This window comes from Marmota monax, unplaced genomic scaffold, assembly GCF_021218885.2.
Source record: "Marmota monax isolate L192 unplaced genomic scaffold, Marmota_monax_Labrador192_F-V1.1 WCK01_AAM20220418_F8-fsc00071, whole genome shotgun sequence".
NCBI classification, from domain to species: Eukaryota; Metazoa; Chordata; class Mammalia; order Rodentia; family Sciuridae; genus Marmota; species Marmota monax.
The window spans coordinates 1,862,909-1,883,128 of NW_026695217.1; the positions used below are offsets into that span (position 1 = coordinate 1,862,909).

The following is a 20,220-nucleotide window of genomic DNA, read 5'->3' on the forward strand; positions in this document are numbered from 1 at the left end:
GCTTATCTCTCTGGGAAGTCATGGAACCAGAAAATGAATCACAGTAAAATCTACTCCTAAAACCCCACCAATAATATCACCCTCGAAAACTGAATGAAACTATAGAAAGTGATCGTTTCACCTCATCAGTGAAAACTGACCTTTAAAACCATAGATTAAGGTTGAGTAGCACATGGCCAACAAACCCTGTCCCTGCATGGAGCAAGGGACAGATGAAAACAAGCATGGTTGTCACATCCCACATTCTGCAGATGGCAGCCTGTTTGTCCGGCTCTAAGAATTCAGTTTATTACATTCTCGACACACAGCATCCTTAAAGAGTGAGGAAAACCAGAGAGGTGTTTTCTGCCTTTGTCTCTAAGAAGCAAAAGTTGAGTGGCATATAAAAATCTAAATCTTCTGGAACTAATGCTCCTTTAGATATGGTTTCTAATTTTAAGTGCCTGAGCTTGATTATTGATCACAACGTGTCTTTAAATGAACAGATTAAAACTTTCTCCATAAAAATGAACTGTAAAAAATGATAGCTGCTCTCTGGAGAATGAGGCACTGATCTCTAGACTTAAATTCCAGCTGTGAAGAGAAAACTCCCCTTCCGAGCATAAAGATCTGCTGCTCAGTATCCTCTCAAGCCCATTTCTCCCTCCTTCTCCCTGCCCCTTGCCCACCTGGGGAAAATATTCTGACATCCTTCCTTCTTGATTTATCAGCAGGTACTTATCGAGTTTACCAAAGTTAAATAAGAGCATTGTTCATTTTCCTCATCTCAAAATATAGGTCCCTTTGCAATGATTGCACTTATAAACACCCAACCCAAATATTCAGTTTGGCTTAAAAGTCTTTTTACCCCTTTCACATAGATTGCTTGATGATTTTTATGACAGCTCTGAAATGAAACTTCGTACAATCTCTAATGATGAAAGGAGTGATTGATTCAATCAAACTTATGAAATATATGAGAGCAATAGCAACACATCAAGAACTCTGATGCAGCTGCCACCTGTCCCTGCTGCAGCAACCTCATAAAGTGGACAGAGTGGCTGATGATTTCCCACCTGAGACACAGCCAGCAGCCCAACCCCAGGGACTCTGTCCAGACAAGTGCAGACAAAAGGAACTTGGAAGCCCAGCTCTGCAAAACAAAACTAGCAGCCTAGTGAACAAGAGATAACACTCAAAGACGACAAGAGAGTGGCCTCTCCATCCAGGACATTCCCCAAAGATGGCTTACACACAGCATGGTTACCAATTCTACGTACTCCGAGCAGGGGCTTCTCCGAGCAGGATGCCTTTAGGAAAAGGAGGCAGCCACACAAGAGAGGACGCACATGAGAGGCCAGGAGGGCAGGTGGCACCTGTGCCTGAGCAGGCCACTTCAGGGGAGCCAGTGAAGGTTTGGGGTGGGTCTGGGAAACATGCATTCCTGTCGAGTTCCCAGGTAAGGCATGCAGCTGGCTCATGCTGAATTGGCTATTGCTCAAGGCAGCAGGAGGTGTTCCAGAATGGCCTGGCTGGACAGACTATGGACTCGGATTTGACCTCTTTGGACTCCAAAAATTTACATAAATTACTCTGCTCAGAAGTCCTCTACCCTGGCTCACATAAGAATCATGGAGGGAGCCCTGGAAGGGCAGATGCCCAGGCTGACCCCAACCAGTTATGCCAGAATGTTCATGGGGATGCAGACCCCCCAGGAATTGTCAAGGCCTCCGGATGATCTGGGGTTCAGCTCAACTGCAGGGCCCTGCACGTCCCTGAAGACTGTGAACACTAGGTCCTCAGCACCCCCTCCTGGACTCCACAGCCTTCCAGCAGACATAGGGAGCTTTCTCCACTGGGTAGATCCATCCATAGATGAAGAGAGCGTAGGAAGTGTGTGTTTGTGTTGGTACCTGAAAATGTTACCACCCACTTCACTGCAGTTTTGGAGAGCAGCTTCTTTCCTTGGGGCCACAGAGAGGCAGTGAAAACTGTAGACAGGAGACAAACTGCTATTCTCTGCCTATCTCCAAGGCCACCCGTGTAGGGACGGTCTCCCATGGGGCCTATCCTATAAGGAATCTTGTCATGTTCCCATTGATATGGGGAGGCCATGGTTTGAACTCTGCAAGGAGATTGCATCTCTTGGCTAAAGAGAGGCTGTTTTTCCCAGATCTCTCCCCACTTATCTGTGGTATTTCTATGATTGACAAACAGAGAAAAATATATTTATTTAGGGATTATCTATATTGAAAACTAGACATGGGATTTTTTTCTCTGTCAACATTGTGGTAATATCAGCTATTTGAACAAAAGGAGAGGTATTTTTCCATTCAATCCTGAATGCTGAGAATTCTCCAGTTTATATTCAGAAAGACATTTGGTTTTATTGATTGTGTTAGTTGAATAAGTTTGAATTCCTATACACAGACAAGAAGAAGGCTGGTTTTTCTCTTTATTATAGAGGTTATTAGGAGGAAACCAGTTATAGAAGTTGTTTGTCTTTAGACGATTCTATAGAATCAGAACCACTCAGATTTTGTTCCAGAAGTTTAGTTAAAAAACCAAATTCTTCAACAGTCTCAAATACTATGATGTCTCTTCTGGGGATGCTAATTTTATTTTTAATACTTTGCTGTTCTAAGGAGTGCTTTGTTATCAATGGAGAATTGTACATTTCCCTGCTTTTAATTGGGGAGAAATTTTTAAATTGCACTCACAGTCTGAGAATTAATAGGCCCCATTTAGAATGTCTGTAACCTGGAGTCTTGCTCTGATGGTAACCTTTCCTTGGCATACTTTCCCAGCATCCTTTGCTATAACGGTGACCTCTTATTGGCACACTTTCCTTTGCAGCATCCTTTGTTCTAACAGTAACCTCTACTGGCACACTTTCCACCATCTTCAAATCTGAAAAAGAGGTATTAAAAGACAGCGACTTTGCTGTATTTCTCCTCGGTTTTTGGTCTTTCTTCTCATCTCAGATTTAAGAGAATGAGCCACAGCCCTAGGTCAATACTCAAAACCATTAGTGTTATTCTTTCAAGGAAAAGCTCAGGCATCACAAACCTCTCCTGGATTTTGCAGACATTCTGTATATCGTCAGGGAAAAGCAAGGAAAAGATAGAAGAACCACATTTGGCATGTCAGAGCATAGTGGTAGAAATACAGGTGGAGGCATGAACATTATTGCCAAATGGAGGGGTCCCTAAACATCAGTAATAAGTACCTGTGCTTCTTTCCGAAATGTCCTTTCCCTTGAAACCTTTTGACATTCGCTCTTTGATCGGAGCCTGCATGTCCAAGGACAGCCCTTCCCTTACTTTCTGAGAGAATGATGTGACTTATAAAAATGACCACAATATTTTTAAATGAAGTTATGCAAATCTGATAGACTAAAGTAAATGTTTCATAAAACCAATGACTGTTTAAATTGTAGGACTAAATTGTTTGTATATAAATATTACCTTTTATATTCCATTGGAGTTTTATGTAGATGAACACATTACTTTAATGACCTGCATTTACAGAGGGAGAGTGTAAGAGTTGCTCCCTGAAATTCTCGCCAGCCAGATGGCTGCCTTTTCTTGCATGAGATTAAAAGATGTTTCTCATTCACCGCGATGCTTCTGAGGCAAATTAATATCGCCAGCTAAATTGCTTGTGTTTTTGGAATAAAATTTAAAGAGAACTTTTTAAAGCAATTGGTGTCACAGGTTCTCAGAGCAGATTGCTCTCCAGGTAGAGAGACATTCGGTAATTAATGGAAAGAATTCTGTGTTAATTGACTGCTTCGGGAAGGGAAATATAATGACTCCTTATTAATCATGAAAAGAGATGTACGGCATGGAGGCCCCACAATAATTGCTGGAACAGTGGAGAAATGTTAATTAATGAAGAGAACAATGATGTAAGAAATTAGCTGCATAATGCTTGCCACCGATGGAGGTTGGATTTTAAACACATTATTTAGAGTGAAAACCACAAAATTGTTGCCTCCAATAATAGATACGAGAAAACTCTTTCCACCAGAATTCAAGGGGGAAAATCCTTCCGGTGTTCCTGGCATCCTTGCTTGAAGAAGCTCCGTTTGCATGGAGCTATATTTATTTCAAAGAAAATGGCCTTGTCTTTTTCTCTCTGATCTGGACTTCTAAAATCACAATCATCCCTAGACCAAAACAAGGTCATTGATTAATGTCATTTAATTTCAACACAGTAGGTCATTCTGACTGCTAAGGACAAAGGGAGGGGAAGACAGTATTTTTCCCTAAACTGAAATAAACGAATTGAATTTCTGATATTTCCCAGCTAATATAAAGAAAAATTCAGATTCACTTTGGGGACAGAGTGTCTTTTTTAAAGAATCTAATTTTAAGTCCCCAAGAGAACATATAGCTTCTTCTATGTCTAACGGCTCATTTTCTAGAGAAGGAAGCTGAGTTTATTAACATGCAGAGGCGCTGCTAGCTCAGTCCCACTGCGTTGAAGCCGCTTAGAATCATTACTGGCCACAGGCCAAGGCCAGCCTGATGGCTCTACCGTGTCTGGGCAGCTCCCAGGCAGGCCCTTCCAGCATCTGTATGATGGGAAGAGTGACACCTCGAGGACCAGTTTGCTGAAGGGCAGAAAGAAGCCCACACTGTACAATAGGCTGTTCCCTCAGTGCCCTGGGTGGGCTGAGGGCAGCTGTCCCTGTGCCCTCCGGCAGGTGAGAGAATCCCACCAGCTCCACCCTTGCTTTTCATTCCAGGTGGAACGTCCTGGGACTACAAGGAGCTCTCCTCTGTCACTTCATCGAGCCTGTGTACCTCCACAGCATCATCGTGGGAAGCCTGCATCACACAGGCCACCTCTCTCGGGTCATGAGCCACAGGATGGAGGACATTGGGCAGCTGCCCACGTCATACCGACACAACCGGCCTCTTCTCAGTGGTAAGTGAACACCATCGGGGGATCCACAGTCTCTTCCCTATCAATGGGCCAGCTGCAGACAGCCCCCAACGGTACCACTGCCAAGTGGGAGCCAACTGTATTAATTTTGATGAGTAACTATTGAAGATAATAAGCAAAATTTCAATGATCTAAAGACTTAAAAAAGAAAAGGAGGCAAAATAGTATGGCTCTCTGAATATAGAAATAGGCAGCATTTTAGCCAAATTCATAATGGGACCCAGCATATCTCAGGTCAGTGTGACATTTTCACTGTAGTGTATAAAGGAGCCAGTAAACCTAGACCCCACTAATGACCTGCCTGCCTAAGAGGCCCCAGCACCCGCATGGAGAAGGAAGGTGGCAGCCATATCCCAGAGCCAGAAGTAGGTCTGCAGGACTCAGGGTCACTGTGCTTTAAGGGGCAGGATGGAGTAGGCAGCAAGGTGACTCAGTGAGCTCTGAGCCAGGCCACACGCCTACCTATCTCCCACAGAGCACAGGCATCCTTAGAGATCCCTGGCACTTCAGCCTGCTTGGCATACAGCTGGCCACAAGGGTCATGGGTCACACAGCCATGAAAACATTGGGGAACCTGTCAAGTTCTGTGTGCACTCAAAAGAAGCCAGTAGGAAGTCTCAGTAGGAAGGTGACATTTACCCACTGTGCCCACTGGTCTTCCACATTAAGCAAACGTCCCGGTTTGTGGAACTGACTAGAAACAAATGGAAGGAATGTGTGGATTTTAATAATGCTCTATAAGCCTCATTGTGGGGACTTGGAGGAAAACACTAGGCCCCTGAGTCAGCCCCCTGGCTGAGGAGGAGAGCTCTCTTTGGAAACTGCTGGTGGCAAAATCAGACAAACACACTGAGGAAGAGGCAGAGATACCTTTACCCAAGAGAGGCACAGCCTCTGCTCCAAGATCCTAGAGACCAACACCCTGAGCTTTGCTGCTTTAGTTTAAGACTAGATCACCAGAAAGAGAAAACATAACATAAAAAAGCTAATTGTAGTGTTGGAGATGGAGTACTTGGGCCTAAGATTTATTCCCAAGATTCCAAAATTTTTCTACATTACAAAACCAGAGGCAAAGTAGGGCCTCTTGGGAGAAGTGGTGGGATTTAAAAGAAATAATTCATGCACAACACATAACTACGCAAGGCAGATACTTAAGAAAAGATGTCTTCTATCACAAAAGTGAATCCATTTCTTCATTTTTTCTACAATCTCGACCATTCAAAGACTGAACACCTTCTATGTATTTTTGTGGGAGATAAGATCACAGACTTTGAAGTTAAAATACAGAGGCAGAAGAGGAAAGGTTTCACCTCTATACATCCCTAAGAGATCATTGTACCTTCATGCATTAAAATTTTTAAATTTATGAGACCCTATTCCTAATAGTCTGAAATCCCACCACTTTTTGTTAGCAGTGGAGAGACTTTCGTGGCATTGGATTCAAAACCAACTCATGTTGGGACTGGTTTCCCCTGTTGTCACATCCACAAGATCTCCCAGAGTCTTGTGAATATCCAGTGAAGGAGAACTTGTAGTGAAAATTAGCGAACTTCAGCAAGCTATTTGAAAGAGGTGGCTGTATTTGATACAGAAATGTTAAATAGATGTTAACTCATTAAGGCTTTACCTTTCTTTACCATGACATGGAGCTGAGCTATTGTGGAAGGGGTGATTCCTTTACCACCATCCTAGGGATAAGTTAATATTAATAAAGCAAGATGGTGCCTCCATGCTAGGGGGACCTTACCTTCAGGGCACCTGCTCTGCTGCTGTTTGTTGTTTGTCCCCGTCCCTACTTCTGCCCTCAGCTGATCACCTATCTCCTTCAACCTCCACAGAGGTGTTGTTGGGTCTTAGTCACTAAGTGGTCTCTGATGTGCCTGGTGGGCAGAGTCTCAGTTCACCTCACAGGTCCAAGCTAGAAAACTCTGCATTTTGATCCAACTGATAGTTGTGTCCAGGGCTGCAGAGTTCCATGACAAAATCATAACAGCTTTTGGGCAAGGAACAGCCTATGGGTAGTTAGTTTCCTTGGAGCTGAGAGGAGGTGAACATTGAGAGGGGCCTGATCTGAATGGGGCAATTATTATAAAGTTCTGAAGTCTCTTTCTAAAGATGGCTTGTATCGTTTAGAGAAGGGAGTTCTTGAATAGGTATGGCCTTGTAATATACCAAGTTCATGACATATATCTTCTCATTTGATCCTCATTCCAACCAACATCAAATGGTATTACCTACATTTTTCATATGTCAAAAGAAATTCAGAAAATTCAATAACTTGCTGAAGATGCTCTATCAACAGGGAGCAAGATTTGAATTCAAACCTGATTGATTATAAATCCTAAATTATTTCAATGCACCACACTGCATTCCATGGCAAAATAGTATAATTTCTTAGATACCTATTTTTTTAAATTTTTTTTAGTTGTAGATGAACACAGTACCTTTATTTATTTTTATGTGGTGCTGAGGATGGAACCCAGATCGAACCTCACACATGTGAGGTAAGCGCTCTACCACTAAGCCACAACCCCGGCCCCAGATGTCTATTATTTTTTTAATCACATAAAAATTAACAGTGCAAAGCAAGACTAGCTGAAGAGGTGGCAACGTGTAACTAATGGCAAATTGGTGTGGGATAGGCAAGCCATCCCACTGAAGCTTGTTGAGCCTTCTTCTCTGCCCATGGTTCTCATGATCTCTGAGATAATACAAAGGACCTGCCTGTTGCAAGCAAGGAACTGAACGATTTGCCTCCAACTCTGACTCTGTAGAGTCTAAACAGTCAATAATTTCAGCAATTCTGATAAAATATTACTTTGGGCTCAGCTTCATCCTCTTATTTGCTTTCCTTTTTCCTTTCTTTCTTTCTGCCATCTTTTCTTGAAATCAACTTCTTACTGTGGTTGAATGCCCAAGGCATCTCTGAACAAGACCCAGCATGGCTGGTTTGAAACTAGATGAAAACATTCTTATATTGGGTGCCCCCCCCAAATGTAATGTAGTTCTTAGATTGATTTCCAAGTTAAATTTGAGTTTGCATCTATTTGGATGAGTTACGAGTTCTTTTTTCATGATTTTGGCTATTTGGGTTGTCCACATTCTTCTGTGTTTATTTACTAATAAAGAATTATTTAAATTTCATAAGAACAAGGAAATCAAAAATACAAATACAACCATTGTTATCAGGCCACTGTCAAGGAAGTAGCTTCTATGCCTCCTTTGGGTACCAGCACATTACTTTCTGGGCATCCAGCCTCCATGATACGCTCTTTTTAAATGATATATTCATCCAGGAACATATCGACATAAATAAAATGGGAATTATCTTTTTTCTTTAAGTGTGAAATCATTGCATTTTTAAAAGACAACGAAGAGAAATATAGAGTCGCCTGACATGGTTGGGTGGTGTGACATACAGCAAAGCTTCTGAGACTCCTTTTTTACCCTCTCATCCAGGTGACATCTGCCCCATCACAGCCAGGCCATTCTGACTAAATGCTTTAGTCTGTGCTTAGGTGTTTATCTAGAACATGATTTTCACTATTATAGAAACGCGAATGAGCCTAAACCTTGGTATCTAACCTGCACCCAACCCCCAAACAGTGACTGCATTGGTCTTGATGGATATTTAAAAACCAATCATGCAAATTTTGAAAGGAAATCATCAGAATGTCTTGCAAAAAAAGGAGAGAGATCTTGCGTAAAGACAATAATAAAAAGCACACTCAAACAAGCCAATGAAATTTGCTCGATGCTTCCTCAAGGTCAGTTTGCAGAATTGCTGAGAAGATGAAGCTCATGTATTAGTGGAATGAAGGCCTGCAATTTAGATATGGCTTACTCAGTTTTGGGTTAGAAAGAAGCAGCCAAGCTGAAAAAGAACCCCTTATTGACACAGTCATAAGGTGCATATTAATATTCTTGCAAGATATACTTGAGGACTTCTGCACACTCCCGGCTAATCTATGGCAAACTTCAGGATCAGAAGCCCATAGGAAAGCTGTCATGACCCAGAATTCCTCAGCAGAAGGTGCACTGTCACTCAAGAGCAGATACTCAAAAGGAAGTTGCCATTGATCTTTCTCATGAACTCAGTAAAGGGAAAATAAAATGATAAGAATAATAATTAATAAAAAAATCTGGACTTGAATACTCATCTTTTTAGAAAAAATATGACATAAAACTAGTTGAATTTGACACCTTGCTCTACCAAGCTCAGGATATATGCTTTTGTGAACTCTTAAACTCAAGTCTAAATTTTACTTTTCTTCATTAAGAAAAAATAAATCACAAATAGGGGGGATAGGAAGGGCAGCAGAATAGAATAGACATTATGATTGATGTTTGTACATTCCATGTAGGTATTATATGTCAAAATACATTCTGCTGTCATGTATGACTAAAAAAATATAAATAAATCATATGGTAAAAATAAATAAATAAAATAAAATAAAGGTCTATCAACAACTTAAATAAATAAATAAATTGCTAAAAAAAAAGAAAAAAATAAATCACAACAAAGAGAAAAATCTGGGTAGGATGGATAAATTCTTTGTTCAAGTCAATGGCTTATTTAACTGATATGTTTTTCAATCCTGAACTTTCTTTTTTCACAAAAAAGATAAACCTGTGATGATTTTTTTAAGTATGCAAAAAGATCTTGACAATGAACTTAAAACTTGAGAGAGAGGTCCAGAAAATTGATTGCTAGAACCATGAGTTATTAAAGACTCTTGGCCTATGTTCATGTGATGGACATTACAATATTGGTGATAAAATAGATCATCAGCCTTATTTCTTCATAATGCACATTTTCCTGAAATAATAAAACTGGATAGTTGGCATGTCTATCAGAAGATCCTTCAGACATTCATGTTGCATAGCAACTTAATTAATCAGAAGTATGTTACTTATAAAAATGTTCACCAACTATAACCTGAAAAATTTTACCCAATACCATCCTATTTTTCACATTCTAGATACCTCTCTGATGCTACTTACATTCATATCTTTGTGTGAGTTCAGATTTTTAAAATATTATCACACTAAATTGAAGAATCTTATATAAATGTCAGGCCTCTTTTAATTCAGGAGAAATTTCTAAGATTAATGATCAATAGTATTTTGCAAAATAACTCACTGAGGTGATAGCAAATAGGTTTTTTTTCCAGATGGTAGGTAATTTGTAATGCTATTTTTACATTCCAACAAATATAGATAGATGATGGATAAGCAACAAGTTTTTCATAAAAGCTTTGTATAAAATGTGTGATCTTTAAAAGAATATTTGAGCATGCTGTTTTGTCCTATTTTAACTGATTGAGGAAAATACTTCAGTTATTGATACATTTAATTCATCCAACATCAACAACTTATCAACATAATCCAGGCATCCTTTTAGTCATTCAACAAATACATATTGATTACTTACAATGTTCCAGGCACAATCCTACACTGGAAATCAAGAAGTGAATGAAATGATCAGAAATCCAAACTGGGTAATGGCATCTCAGTATGGAAGACAAACAAACAAGAGGCAAAATGTAAGTGTATTGTAGAAAAAAAAGCAAAAAGAGGCAACTAGGAAATTGGAGCTTAGTTCCAAAGAAAACTTCTAGAATGCAACATGGCAGCGCAAAAAAAGAAAGTATATTAGGGTTCTCTAGAGAAACAGAACTAATGGAGTAAAAATGATAGATAGACAATAGATAGAGAAGATACTTTAAGGATTTGGCTCATAAAACTCTAGGGATTGGCAAGGCTAAGATGCACAGGGCAGGCCAGCAGGCTGGAATCGCATTTGAAGTGGGATCTGCAGCATGGAGTCCAGAAGCCATCTGAATGCAGAATTTCTTTTTCCTCAGGAGACCTCAATCTCTGCTCTTAAGACCTTCAACTGATTGGCTAAGGCCCACCCATATTGTGGAGGGCAATTTGCTTTATTCAGTGTCTAAGGAATTCAATGTTCATCACCTCTAAAAGCATCTTTACAGCAACCTTTAGACTGGTAGTTTTCTAAGCAACTGGACTCCACAGCCTAGCCAGGTTGACACACACAATTAACCATACAGAGGGAAACACACAAAAGAGAGGTGAACAGCAGAGTGAGAAAACCGGATACACAGGTAATAGGATTTCCAGAAGGAAAGAGAAAGGATGAAGCTGAATCGAGGTTTAGAGAAATCATGGCAAGGAACTTTCCACAACAAATGAAGAACAGGAAACTGCAGATCTAGATGCACTCCTACCCCAAGAGGAAGACTTTAAATCCTCATCTCAGCAGTAATAATTGCCTAAAGAAAACAATCAAAAAAAAGAAAATCTCAAAAGTAGTCAGAAAAAAAAAGGCATTTTACCTTCAAAGGAGCTATATCAGACTGATAGCTGATTCTTGGAAAACCAAAAAAAGGGGGGAAAAAGGAAATGCCATCTTTAAAAGTGTTACTAGAAAATCAACCTCAATTTAAAATCTTGTTTCTAGTAAGAGTACTCTTCAAAAATAAGGGGGCAAAATAACATCGCCAGGAAGACAAAAATTGAGAGACTCCAACTCCACCTCCTTGCTACTTGAGCATAAGAAAAATGACCTCGAATAGATAATGCAGAATAAAAAGCAAGGAAAATCGTTCACATTTTCATTTGGTCTGAAACTTGGCTTATGATTATATCTCAGATACTTCAGTGGCAAGAAAAAAACAAATTCAAACCACAAGTGACCATATTCTGATGAAGCTCCTTTGTTCCACATCTTTTGAAATAATTACAGTCCTTACAGGGACCAAGAATGTTATCATCCACATAAAAATAAATGAAATAAAAGTATTGTGTCCAACTTAAAAAAAAAGAGTTAACACTAATTATATATATTATCTAGTATTCTTTTTAGAGCCCTGGAAAATGCTTAAACATAGCCAAAACTCAATAAATGAAATCAAATTACTCACCAAAAAAAAAAAAAATTTAAATGCAAACTTTTTCTCCTGCCATGAATTTTCACATCTTTTGATGTGGGCCTAGGCACTTCAAACTACATGGAATTAAAACCGTAGTCCTTTAGCCTCATGAATAAGGTCACAATCCCACTGGCTCTAGAAACACCATACCTGAAGATCAGCAGAACCAAAAGCTCTCCTGAGAGGAGAAGATGCCCAGCCTCACCAGCCCAGTGACACTCACTGTCCCACACAGCCTTCATGGGGTGCAGCCAGCATGGTGACTTGTGATACACACCCTTCAATCACATGCCTTTGGCCATTCGGTTATCATTAATTAGTGGATGAAGGCAGCAAGCGAGAGACTGTAAAAGACTGTTTCTTCAAATACCCAGAGACCTTGTCAAGACCCTCTCACCACAGACAGGATCCACCCGAAGTCCTAACTCTGCAGCACATTTCATATATTTTCCATTGAATACGCTCTATTAAGACAAGACAGTAACTATAAAATTACTGGCAATTATGATGATGTTCGTGTTAATGATAATGAATAAAATTAATTAATACAGGTTAGTACTTGGTTACCCCAAATCCATAAATTTATGATAAGTTTACTAATTCTGCTTCTGTTACATGTGTGTGGGGGGAGAGAGAGGGTGAGCACCCCCAGGGTATCTGACAGCATATAAAATTCAGGAGGTCCCTTCTATTCCTGCAACTTTATGATTCCACACATGCCTGGAAGCATGCTAGTCCATTCATTTCACAAAATTAAATGTAATGCTACTTTGTATTATAGACTTGCCTCGCTTCATGTAAAAATTACATCCCTGAAATGTCTTGTGTAAATTTAATTTTGGAAAAGTGAATTACATTTTAAATATAGTAGGCTCGCTTGCTATTTAAAGACACGCTGTAATGTCTCACTTATATAATGCCTTTTTCGGCTAAAGGTAAATAAGGATTTTTTAAGTAAGGCCTCTTTATATAGCTATGTGAGCCATACTAAATTCATTTTCATGGATCAATTGTGGACTCACTCTTTTTGCTCTTAAATAATGGCCAGAGTAACAGCAGTGGTCACAGTGACAGCAGTAATAATTTAAGAGCAGCTGGCGGGAGGAGAAGGAAGAGTGGCATGTTGTGAACTGATCCCAGGTCATTCTGCCAGGAAGTCATAGACATGATACTTGACCTTGGTCTATTTCCAGAGCCCAGCCTATTTACATGATTGTGTCACTAAAATGACAGGGCACTCAACCTCATTGGGCCCATCTCCCTCCATTAGTGAACCTCACAGGATCTCTGTGTCCAAGGCTAGTAGCGACCAGGTTATTCTCAAACAGATCTACCTTGAAATAAGATATCACTCCAGAAAAAAATTCATAAAGGACAACTAACCCATAGGTTGTGGGACATATTTACAAATCAATGAGTGTCAACATACCTCTAGGTTAGGTATCAGGTTGAGCCAACTTCCTTTAGCATGTTTCCTTTTTTTTTAATTTATTTTTTTTTATTGGTTGTTCAAAACATTACAAAGCTCATGATATGAGAGCGAAGATGGGAGGGGAGGGGAGGGTGGATAGTAGGGGATAGGAAAAGTAGCAGAATAGCACGTTTCCTTTAGAGACTGTTCTGATAGAGAAACTGATTAGGAGGGAGGAGTTATTTCCAAGACTGTTTGGAAGGAATTACTAAAGGAAAAACAGAGCTAGATCCTGTTCCTCCCCCAGGTGACACAGGTTTTCGGGAACACCTTTCTTTCTTCCCCCTTTCTTGCCCTTTCTACACAAGCATCTAAGTGCAGGATCCTGCTGGATGGAGGGAGCCACAGCCTTCAGCATTCAGACAGAAGCATTGCTGCAGGCTCTGTGCCTCCCTTGTTCTGCTCAAGAACATCCCCAGAACTCTCCTCTGCCCAGACCACCAACCATAAGAAGAGGGAGTCTGGCTGGAAGCAGTCTGAGAGATAGCTGCTTTCTCCCAGCAAACCTGCCACTCTGCCAGAAAACAGGGCCCAGAGGGCAGGACTCCTCCTTCAGGAAGAGTTTGCACTTGGTCCATAGACCGAGTTCCCATTTCAGAGTTAGTACTTGTTCTAGGCTGAATAGTGGCCCCCAGAGATACCAAGTCCTAATCCCTGGGACCCATAAATTGCCTCATTTGGAAAAAGGGTCCCTGCAGGTGTGATTAAATTAAGGTTCATGAGATGGGGAGATGTGAACTATCTCAGTGGGGTCCTACATGTGGTTTCATATAAGAAAATCCAGGGAGAGGCCAGGCAAAGGCAGAAGCTAAGATTGGAGTGATGTGGCCATAAGCCAAGGAATGGCTGTAGCCACCAAAAGCTGGAAAAGTCAAGAAGGGGTTGCCCCCAAAGCCTCCAGAGAGAGGAGCAGGGTCCTGCTGACACCTGGACTGCAGACTCAAGATCTTCAGAACTGCAGGAGGGTAAAGCTCTGACATTTTAAGCCACCACATTTATAGCGATTTGTTTAACAGCAACCAAGGAAGCCGAATACAGTGCTACATAGTTAAAGTATAATTTTCCCTACAGATGGAAACCAAATTAAAATATGCAGTATTGTTCTTGTGATACAAAGCAATTCATTAATGACAAAATTTACTAAAGGCAAATTTTCCAGGGCTCCTATTGAGTTAGTTTTATTTTTATTTGATTTAATTTCTGGATGTCAGGGAACAAGTGCCCAGAACCTTATTTAGGGTGATCTGCAGAGAGGAACAGGATGCCCCAGCATGGGTGTGTAATGAAGTCCACAGACTTAAGCCAACACCATTTATCACATGGCGGTGTCTGAGTGTTGGTCTGTCATGGGTTCACGATGAGGACACTCTTTTCTTTTTGGCACAGTGCTCAGGTTTTCTGGGCTCAGGCCACAAAAGCGTTCCCCTAAAATCTGAACCAGGACTCGGGTGTACCAGGTCAGCTGTCACACTCTGACCCATTGCTGTCTTTCACTGGAGGGAGACGGCTGAAGAACCTTCATGCTGTGAATGGGGACAGGAGGTGCTGTTATACTTTCTGAGCGCATTAGATTTCCAGGTTTGTGCTAATGTGTTGTCTTGAGGAACATGTGGAGCAGGTCTTAGGTACACCTGGGACTGTCATTTACGGTGTCCTAGGGACTCCAGTTTAGTCTTCAATCATTTCATGTCTGATGTCTACTTCAGGAAGTATAGGCCAGGAATTTACACTCTTCTTTCCTTTTCAAAGTGCCTAACCATAGAGAGAAAGAAAAAAAAACGATTAAACACATAAATACAAACCAGACTTTCATTTCTAGATTTGAGCAAACATGTCCAGTACCATCTAAAATATCACGATTCAACACTGAGTTAGACAGTCTGGGCCCTAAGTTTCAAAATCCCGATACTCCTTGGCCTAAAAAGGCTCAATAAATACAATGTGAGAAAACGGACAAATGAGCTCTTGAAAACACTCCATGGAGGATCCTGTGTGTACATGTTGACAGGCAGGAATTACGAAACAGCACCCAGGGAGTTGACGTAAAATGATAAAATCAATATAGAAATAGTGAGGTCATTCCTATATGTGAAAAAGTTTCATTTGAAACCAAGAATGTCCTCCAGGAGGAAACAAACAAGTAAAATAGGGGCCACCTATGAATCCTGTTAATATATATCCAGAAGATCAGCTCAGCTGAGAAATTATATATGTTGATGTGATACAAGATCAAGGGAAAAAAAGGAGAGAATCATCCTGAAACAGGAAAGTGGGAAAACAAATCAAAGTAGCACAGGTTGGCACAAGGCATTCATGACAGGTAGGAAAAGGTAGCCACCCCAGAGCTTTCACACCTGTTTCCAGGAGGACTCATCCCTCTGGAGTAAAGAAGTAGCCTGGTGGTGGTCAATGTTTGGGCAATACAACTACTGTCCCTGGCTCCATCACAGTGACCAGGAGATTTGTATCTGTGCAGGGTTTGCCTGCAGAAAGAGAACATAACATCAGACTGACATGAATGTTCTGTGAGGTAACTGTATGTTCCCTTGCACGTTGGTAAATTTACATATTAGATTCAAGTGAGTCTGGCATAGTGGCTTCATCTCCTTGGGTATAATCGGCAGCCATCGTTAATTACAGTGATGTCAAAAATTGTACTGCTGGCATGAATATTTAGTAAACATTCCAAGTGCTTTATCTTTATGGTGGATTTATTTTTAAAGGCGGATGGCGAGATTGTCATTCTTCCAGGTTGCTTTGGAAAGTCTTTTTTGTTGTTGTTGTTGCAAACAAAGGACAAAAGGGAGATAATCCTTAAACTAGAGGCTCAAAGTATAAGTAGACAATTAGGTCTCCTACAGAGGTAGTAAGGCCATATGTTGAACAAACACATATGAAAACAAAAATGTTTAACAGAAAAGACATCCTGGCCTTTGGTCAATGAGTTCTCCATTCCCCAAAATAATTAGGTGTATCTAAGTGAATGGGGTTATTACCTAATTGTTCCAGGGAATGGAGTAACTAACTGGGAACATTTTTTGATCTGTGTGACTTTGAAAGCACTAAACAAACTAGAGTTGACCTTTAAATCTTCCTCCGGATGGAAATAACAATACCCATAACACTTAATGCCTTAAAAGTGCTCTTATCTGACCTGTTTGATCTTCACATCACCTTGTGAAACAAAGTTACCCTGTCAGAAAGCAAAGGAAGGAAAAAGAACAGCGTGTACCAGGGTCCCAGAGAGAAGATGGGCCTGGACTCAAGTCTCCAGATTCCTGAGGCACAAGCCTTGTCTGCAAGTGGAATCCCAGGGGCCCATCAGCCACACTTTCCCTCGCAGCACGGCCTGTGTTCCTTCCTTTCTTCCCCTTTGCCCCCCCATGTGGAGCAGAGCGCATGCAAAGTTGACATGAGCACCCTCGTGGCTGCCTTCCCAGTGCTATCTGGGCCCCTGTGAGGCTGGCAGCCAAGGATGTTGGGAGCAGAGCCCAGTGAGGCTGCAGCTGGGCCCTCTCCAAGGCAGGTGTCTGTGCGCTGAGAGCCAGCAACACTTTGACAGCACAGAGAAGAGGGCAGGAGGCGACGCGCCCTGCCAGGAGCCGGGCATGTCCCATGTTGACATCAGGCACTCCAGGGTTTCCTCAGGGCAGAGTTTAGCACCTTGGAGAAAACCAAGCTCTGAGCCTCAGTGGTCAGCCCTGCCCATTGTAGAGACTAGAGGGATAGGAGGGGAGGGGAGGGGAGGGGAGGAGGAGGACAAGGAGGCGGCCATGCTGCTGAGCCTGGCTGCATAAATCTGGGGCAATGACCGTCTCTCTTGGTACCCAGTCATCCCTGACCTCAGCAGCTGCCTCCTCCTGCCAAGGTGGTCCCTGCCCAGTAGGACAGCCCATGGCTGCCAATGGGCCAGATTGTCCCCTCTGCCCAGCTCTCAGGGGTGGGCAGCTACCACAAAGAATCACTTCTAGGAAAAAGCTGACACAAATAGAATTAGCCTAAACACCCAACACTGGCCATGCATGACCAGAGGAAGGTCATAGGGTGACTTTCAGTGTGAAGTCCAGGCTGTGTAAGTGGCAGACAGAAAACTCAGATGTCAGTGTACTCAGAGAGTGGGCCTCCATTCTATCTATCCAAGAAGCCCCTGGACCCGGGGTGAAGCTGGGGATGCAGAAGGATCCTGGGATCTGTGGCTTTGCAGCTCCGAGTTGATGGGCTCTCCCCCAGAATTTAAATGAAGTCTGTGTCCACAAAGGCACTGTGTGCTGAGCTTCCACTCAGCACGGGGACAGTTCCAGCACAGGGAGTCTACTGCAGGACTTGACTGTGCTCAGCCAGCCAGTGCTTGGCGCCTGGACTGCTTTCCCAACACCTGGGCTTCTCCACCAACATCAGTGACACATGGCTGGGACTTCTGAGCAGCCATCCCAGTGGCCTAAACACAGTGTACCTGCCAAAAACTCCCATGCTTCTCTGCAGGCTCCCATCTCTCCAAGATGCAGGGCCTGCACCTGAGAGGCTCTGCTGCATCCCTTTACCTCATGTGTCCTGCTGGAAAGTAGGACCCAAGGCACATGGAGACACGGGCAGGGCTGGAGCGTCAGGACTGACCTTCATAAGGTGAAACTGGACAAGAGGGCCGAGAGGTTCAGCTGGGCTGAGTTTGGGGAAAGTATCATGGAGACGCTGCAGGGGCCCTGGGTATGGTGAGAGATTCAAGAGGCACTGATAAGGGTCACATGACCAGGGTTTCTGGGTTACAAACCAAACATCCCAGAATTTTCTTGGAGTGAACAGAGACTAAATTCCTTCCCTACTTATTTTTATGGTTGGACCATGAGACTCAGCAGAGACTGGACCATATGGCACAGCCTCTAGAAATGATGAGGGTCAAATCTATTACGCATAGGGTTGCCACAAGGAAGTCCAGCACATGGAAACCATCTGGCCATGGTCATCAGGGGCACCTCGCCTCCAAACTACTGCAGCATGGGGACCTCCCCAAGGTCACAGGTTGGCAAACATAACCTTCAGGAGGGAAGAAGAAAGACAACATATGGGAAGGCAAAGCAGCACCACAATATTAGACGGGTTGGGATCCTCAGGATGGTGTCCCTGGACGAGGAGAGCCAGGCACATGCTCACCAGACACCTCGCCCAGCATCTCCAGGAAGTCCTGATCAGCAGGGGAGCACTGCAGGGTGGCTGGGCAGAAGTTGACACTGGGCTGAGGTTAGGAGCTGAGAAGTGTGGCTGGCCCCAGACTGCAAAGTGGGAGGGCTCTGCTTTCTCCCTCCACTCTGCTGTAGGAGGCTGCGACCACCAGGTTGGTGCACTCTGATTCAAAGTCACAGTGCACAGTCTGACAAGGGGAAATTCATCTAAAAACAAGGACTTCCCTGGAAAATCTGGATGCTTTGGGGCAGCACCAGTTTCATGGACGCATGACTCACCCCGGGAACCTGAGCTTAGTAGAACCTACATTTGGATTCATATTCTGCTGTGGTCTTAAAACTCATTGATAACTTTCAGACAAGGGGACTTTCATGTTTATTTTTGCAGTGAGGCTTGCAAATTTTGTAGCTAGTGCTATTTCTAGATCACATTGTTTGATTACTTATCCCATACTCTTATATCTCTCTTATTTATATTAGTGCTTTTTTTTCTCATTAATTAAACTATAAGCCTAAGGATCTGCCTGGTATTGTTTACCACCTCAGTGTTTTACCTTGAAGAGGGCTGGGCATGCAGTGGGTGTCAAATAAACACACTTTCTTAACTTGTTTATACGCAGTTCTGTTTGTTCATTAATTCACTCAACAAACATTTAGAGAAGGGGAAAAAAACCTGGGCTGAGTTTTATTATTACTAAACTGCGCATAAAAATCCTTTAAATTGAAAGGTTAAAAACAGGGGCCAGCAGTGACTTTTGAGCATGAGACTGTCCTCAGGGCCGTGCTTGATTTCCACCCTCCAGTTGTACAAGTACCATCACCTCAACATGAACTGCCCTCATTTTGAGGATGGAAAGCGGAATGACATGTGTGACTCTGCACTAGCTCAAGCGCGGGTGTCACCGCCCAGGATGCGCTCTCGCGGGAGGCCAGTGCGGGGCCAGGGATGTTAATGCTTGCCTGCTTTCTGTCTCCCTCTTGACAGGAGTGAGTAATGCAGAGGCCCGGCAGCCAGGGAAGTCGCCCCACTTCAGTGTGAACTGGGTCGTGGGCAACGCAGACCTGGAGATTATTAATGCCACCACTGGCAGGAGGAGCTGCGGGGGCTCCTCCAGGCTCTGCAAGCACGTGTTCTCTGCCCGCTGGGCACGGCTGTATGGTAGGGTAGGTCACACCTGTCCTTTCTGGGGTAAAGCTAGCTGCAACAGGACTCAGGCTCGTGGCCAGGGACCATCATTTGGTCTGTGGTGAGGGTGACATAGGACGCAAAAACCAGCTCCCGTAGTGTTTCCTCCTCTCCACTGCCCAGGCCACGCAAAGTGTCCCCCGTAGACTTGACACTCCACCACCCAAGTGTGGTCCCCAGACTAGCAGCGTGGGAGCTTGGGGGTCACACAGGAAAGCTTACTGCAGAACACAGTGTGGCCAGGCCCTGCCCCCGCTGAACCCAGGGTGTCATAAGAAAATCACATGGAAGCTTTTTGAAGTCAATACTGTCCTCAGTGTTATTCCTAATATATTCAGATATAAGGAAGCTACGAAGTGGAATAATTTTCCTCAAAATTTCACAGGCAGTGAATTTCAGGGTCAGGATTTCTCCCCAGCCCTGAAGCCTACCCATTTCAGAATCTGCTTCCTCCTCCAGAAATAAGGAAATAACTGTATTTCTGGGGTTTTAATTGAG

The 20,220-nt window shown here is 42.7% G+C and overlaps 1 protein-coding gene across 1 annotated transcript in view; it reads left to right on the forward strand.

Moving 5' to 3' along the window:
- Adarb2 (adenosine deaminase RNA specific B2 (inactive)) overlaps window positions 1-20,220 on the forward strand; it is a 489,843-nt gene that overhangs the window by 463,541 nt on the left and 6,082 nt on the right. The window contains exons 8-9 of the mRNA XM_046432149.2: window positions 4,733-4,914; window positions 19,522-19,700. Of these exons, the coding sequence (XP_046288105.1) occupies window positions 4,733-4,914; window positions 19,522-19,700 (361 nt within the window). The remainder of the gene's footprint in view (window positions 1-4,732; window positions 4,915-19,521; window positions 19,701-20,220) is intronic.